The 4,878-nt window shown below is 44.0% G+C and overlaps 1 protein-coding gene across 1 annotated transcript; it reads right to left on the bottom strand.

Moving 5' to 3' along the window:
- Positions 1 to 2,645: 2,645 nt before the first annotated feature.
- On the bottom strand, positions 2,646 to 4,377 carry LOC136522899 (amino acid transporter AVT1I-like). Its single transcript, XM_066516698.1, has 3 exons — positions 4,298 to 4,377; positions 3,551 to 4,158; positions 2,646 to 3,266 (listed from the first exon to the last, which is right to left on the bottom strand). The coding sequence occupies exons 1-3, from the start codon at positions 4,371 to 4,373 to the stop codon at positions 2,751 to 2,753; spliced, it is 1,200 nt and encodes a 399-aa protein (XP_066372795.1). The 5' UTR covers positions 4,374 to 4,377; the 3' UTR covers positions 2,646 to 2,750.
- Between the last annotated feature and the right edge of the window lie 501 nt (positions 4,378 to 4,878).

Here is a 4,878-nt window from a genome sequence, read left to right as displayed (position 1 = left end):
CACTCTCGCACCAAGTACATAGATATCCGCCATCACTTTCTTAGAGATCATGTTGCAAAGAATGATATATCATGAAAAGGTGTAATGACCGAGGATCAATTGGCGGATATCTTCACTAAACCGCTAGATGAGGCAACTTTTTGTCGATTGCGGAATGAGCTCAATGTTCTTGATTTTAGTAACTTCACTAAAAAATGAGCTTGTGTTGTCCCTTGCATTGCATTATAATGTTTAATCTTTGGTAATGCATATAGGGCTTGTCTAACATGGTTAAGATAACTGTCGTAAAGTGTGTGAAAAAGCTTAACCTTGGATCAAACTTGACAAGCAACTAGACTTACTTTCAAGTATTGCATTGCATATGCATGAATGTTGCTTTATCGTTTATCTTCAATTGCCCTCTTATTGCCTATTTTCTTAAAAAGAATTATAGCCTAAGGCAAAATATTTTTGAAAATTTTGAGGGTTTGAGAGAGGTCACTCACATCAGTCCCAATTGGTGTTTATTTGGATCTTATTGAAGTTGGGACTTGATTGGGAATAGGCAGCACGAAGGACTATGAAAATTTGCGGAAAAAAGAGTGACTGAACGCTGCACCGGACTCTGAAGTCCAGCGTCCGGTTAGTTCATAGGAGGTGAACCTTGCTGCAAAGGAGTGACCGGACTCTGTTGTTCAACGTCTGGTCAGAAGGCGTTCCTGCGTCCGGTCGATCAAAGACGGAGATAGGTTGCACCGGACTCTGGCTGCGTCCGGTCGGGGTTCACTGGACACGTCCGGTCATGATTTCAGGGGTTTTGGATCTCTCTGGAATTGACCGGACTCTGGGTGGCAGCGTTCGGTCGTTGCCACCGGAGCGTTCGGTCAATAGAAATCGTGCGGCATCCGGCTTCTTCTCCGTTTCCTTCTCTGTCACGCTGGGAGCCACCATATAACTGAACGCGCCGTGACCTATCCTGCATCCAGCACCGTGCCTACATTGCCGCTGTGCCCTAGTCACGAGCAAAGCTTCCTGCATACCTCCGCAGCCGCCGCATCTTCTCCAGCGCCATCTCCCGCGCCCGCGCCCATGCCCACGCCTCAGCTCCGCTCGCGGCCACGCCACTGCTTAGCATCGCACCGCATTACCTCGCCACTGTGCTACATAGCCCCACGCCGCCGTGCCCATGCCATTCAGGCCCATGCCATCCATGTCCGCACCATGCTCCAGCGCCGTCACCCACGCCATGCCCTAGCGCTGCCGTGGCCCTGCCCTGCTTCAGCGCCGCATCCAAAGCCTACATTGCCAACTTCACCTTTGCAGCATCAACATTACATTGATTGGCCGTCTCTAGAACCCTAACCCTAGGATTCCCGGTGGTTCTCCGAGTGTCGTTCCTCTGCTTTTTCGGATCGTCGGTTCGTCAGGTAACAAGCCCTCGTTTCAATTCCGTACCTATTGCTTGCTTCTTAGGGTTTCGTATCTCTAGATATGTTGTAATTATTTATAAATCCGATCTATTCTAACGTGCAGCAAGTCGGTGTTTCTGAGGTCTCAGTGGCAGTTGACAGTCAACTCGGGGCCAAGCTCGTGAGTGCGGATCGAGGCCAAGCCTCGGAAGTGACAGTTGGCAGTTGACTTTGTCAGCGGCAGTTATTCTTTTTAGATCCATCAGATGGCTCGTGTCAAGAATGTCGGAGGAGGTCCCGGTGATGAGGATCCGAGCCCCCCGCCTCGCCAGCCTGCAGATACAAAAGGCATGGCGATGAAGAAGCTAGCAATGAGAAAGCGCAAGTACCCTAATGCAGATACAACGAGAGCAGCCGCAGTTGCAGAGGCCGCAGAGCGCGCAGAGAGAGGAGGTGCAAAGGCTATCCCAAGGAGTATCAAACGCAAACTTAGATGAACTACCGAGAGAGATAGAGACGCCAAAATAGGTTCGTCAAGCCAGGCGCCGATTCACGAACGCAGCGCCAAAACCTAACCGCAGTGTTTTAGCGAGTTTGGGGACATTCTTACGATACCACGACAACTCCAGCCCACTCGGGGACTGCAACCTATCCAAGTATTCACTTTGATGCAACCAATTGTGCAAAAACATGAAGTTAGTGTTTAGGCATTTTTGTTGGAATTTAAATGTCAACATAGCATTGTCTATTATCATTTTAGACTTAGGGAATTCAAAGGTTCAGTTAAAACTAACAACCTTTAGCACTTTTGCTATAATTTTTAAAGGGTCTAAACCTTGCCGGATTCAACTAACAATTGTACCATGACCTAGTCCATACTTCGTACTAACCGGTAGGAGCAAGGTATTTAAGCACTATTTAACTATTTTACTAAATATAATTCGCCAAAATGGTACTTTAAACATAAATTCAAGGGTTTGCTGACTTAACGAAAAGAGCTTATCTTAACGTCAAGTTAGATTTTAGAGCTTCCAAAACACTAGTTAACAACATCTATTTTCTAAAAGTCAATGTTGTATTTCCATCTACTAAACTTGTACTTCAATTTTTATTTAAGTACTAAATACAAGTTATGTTTTATTTTTGTTTATAGAAATTGATTTTCATGCCAAACAATTAAAACTACTTTTTCTATTTTCTTAGGATTTTCATTAGCGCATTTAAGTAAACTAATTCACTATATTTATAGATCTACCTCTCAGGCCATAATATCAATGCTAGCGAGCTCGTAACATCAGAGGTGTTACAGATACCACATACAATTCGTCCTTACACCCACTCAACGTGTACATCATTCAGAAATCAAAAGCTATGAACAATCTGTTTCAGTGAGCTATACGTGCCGACCACAATTACCCCCGCCCCAATCATGATAATTCCCAAGCAAACTACCAGCTCCAACCTCAGATTCCTGGAGGTCCTTGAGCTGATCTTCAGGTAGCAAACACAAGGTAGCAACATGGTGACCGTGCTGCTGAGAAACGAACCCGTAAGAGCGACGACATAGGCAAAGAAGGGCACGACAAGGGCCACGATGGTTGTGCTGACGACCAGGGCAGTCCGGATGAAGATACTGATGGTCCTGTTCTTGCCCACATGAAGTTTATCCTCGATAGCCTCTGCTATTGGAGTGATCAGCAGCGCGAACTTGGTGAACGGATTGATCAACGTCGTGTAGATCGCGACGTTGGAGGCAAAACGGTTTGATGGAAGGTTCAGAGTCACCTGGGAACTTAATGATTCCCCAAACATCAAGTATCCAATGACACCCGTCAGACCATAGCTAAGAGTGCAGATAATGAAGCAGATGAGCAACACCTGAAATTGTAAAAGACAGAAATGATGTCACTACAGTAGCTTTATGTAACTGGAAGTTTGACAAATTACAGTTTATACCCGAACTGGAGTTCACAATCAGCATGAACAAGATGTCTTTCTCTAACTTAGTGTAAAGATTCCAATTTCATATTACTTAATTTTTGGGCAGAGTGGGATGATTATTGCCAATTTTAATAAAATAGTACTTTATAACAGTTATATTTTTCTAGATCCATAGAAAAATGAACAAAATATACTGGTGAAAGGACTTCTGCTTTACTTACTGTGGGGAAAGCTTTTCTGTTTCTCATGCCAGTGTATATCATCGGAAAAACAGCATGGCCACTGAAGCAGAACGCATATAAGCTCATAGCAGTTGGCATACCAGACCAGTCCACAAGCACACCTTTCTTATGAAAACCAACCCCATCAAATGTTCCAACCCACAGAACAGAGGCGATTAAAATGACAGAAGCCATGACTCCACCGAGGGCGACATATGCAAGCATGTTCAAGCTCCGAAGCCATGTTGTTGGTAAAACAAGTAGACTGAAGATCAACACAAACCCTTGCTTGCTTCCAACCTTGAGCCCAGCAGCATGGAAGTTAGCATTTGGAAATAATTTCTCCAAGTTGTCACCTTCTAATATCAAGAAATCAATAGCCACAAGATACAGCTCTAGGTACAAGAATATTGCTACAATGATTTTCCCTTTCCGCCCAAAAGCTAGCTCACCAATATCAGGATAGGTCTTAACAAGCGAACTCGAGTCTATACATCTCTGTAGGAGAATACCAGTATAGAAACAGATGATTGCTATGGTTAAGAAAATAAGTAAGCTCAACCATCCTCCTTGAGACAATGCATACGGAATAGATAATATTCCAACCCCTGAAAAAAAAAGAAATATATACAGAGAGTTCGCTAGTTCAATAAGGACACATGGACAACCATTTGTAAAACTGATATAGCATCACTTCTCTGCATCTCAAGCTTACAAAAGACAGGCAGAATGGAAGAAACTAGGAACCTGAGAGAGCATTAACTCCATTGAAGCAAGTTTTGAAGAAACCCGTCCCAGACTTTGGAGGAGTGTTGTTCTCCATTACAATCTCCTAGTGGCCTTGGACTGGAGGATGCACATTAGGCTGGGGTTTTAAAGAGGTATGGTGCATGTGGTTAGGACAGCGGACCCACATGTCACCACTGTGGTAGTGCCGTGTAACAATGAGTGGATGTCAATCCCCAAAAAGAGAAAAAAAATAAAAGAAAATAGGAAGCACCAAGTGGAATTACACAGATCGGCAAAGTAGATTCGTGAAATGCATTTTTTTTGTCAAACATATTGGCATCATAGCATGAGGAACTACTAATGATTACATATCCGAGAGGGAAGGAAAGGTGAAGACGCCCATGCAAAATGCATACAGCAGCCACAGAAAAGGCACGAAAGCAAATGAAGTTGCATATGGTTCCAGCATCCTTGACAATAATGATCGCATGCATCATAAAATGTGATGCCACAGCGCACCATATTGCAGCATATATCCATATGTGCGCTTTACTGGAATCAGAATATACAAAGCTAGCCTGAGTTCTATACCAGTTACA

This window comes from Miscanthus floridulus, chromosome 18 (genome assembly GCF_019320115.1).
Source record: "Miscanthus floridulus cultivar M001 chromosome 18, ASM1932011v1, whole genome shotgun sequence".
NCBI lineage: Eukaryota > Viridiplantae > Streptophyta > Magnoliopsida > Poales > Poaceae > Miscanthus > Miscanthus floridulus.
Note: the sequence above shows the minus strand (reverse complement) of the source record. Positions and strands in the feature narration are given on the sequence as shown.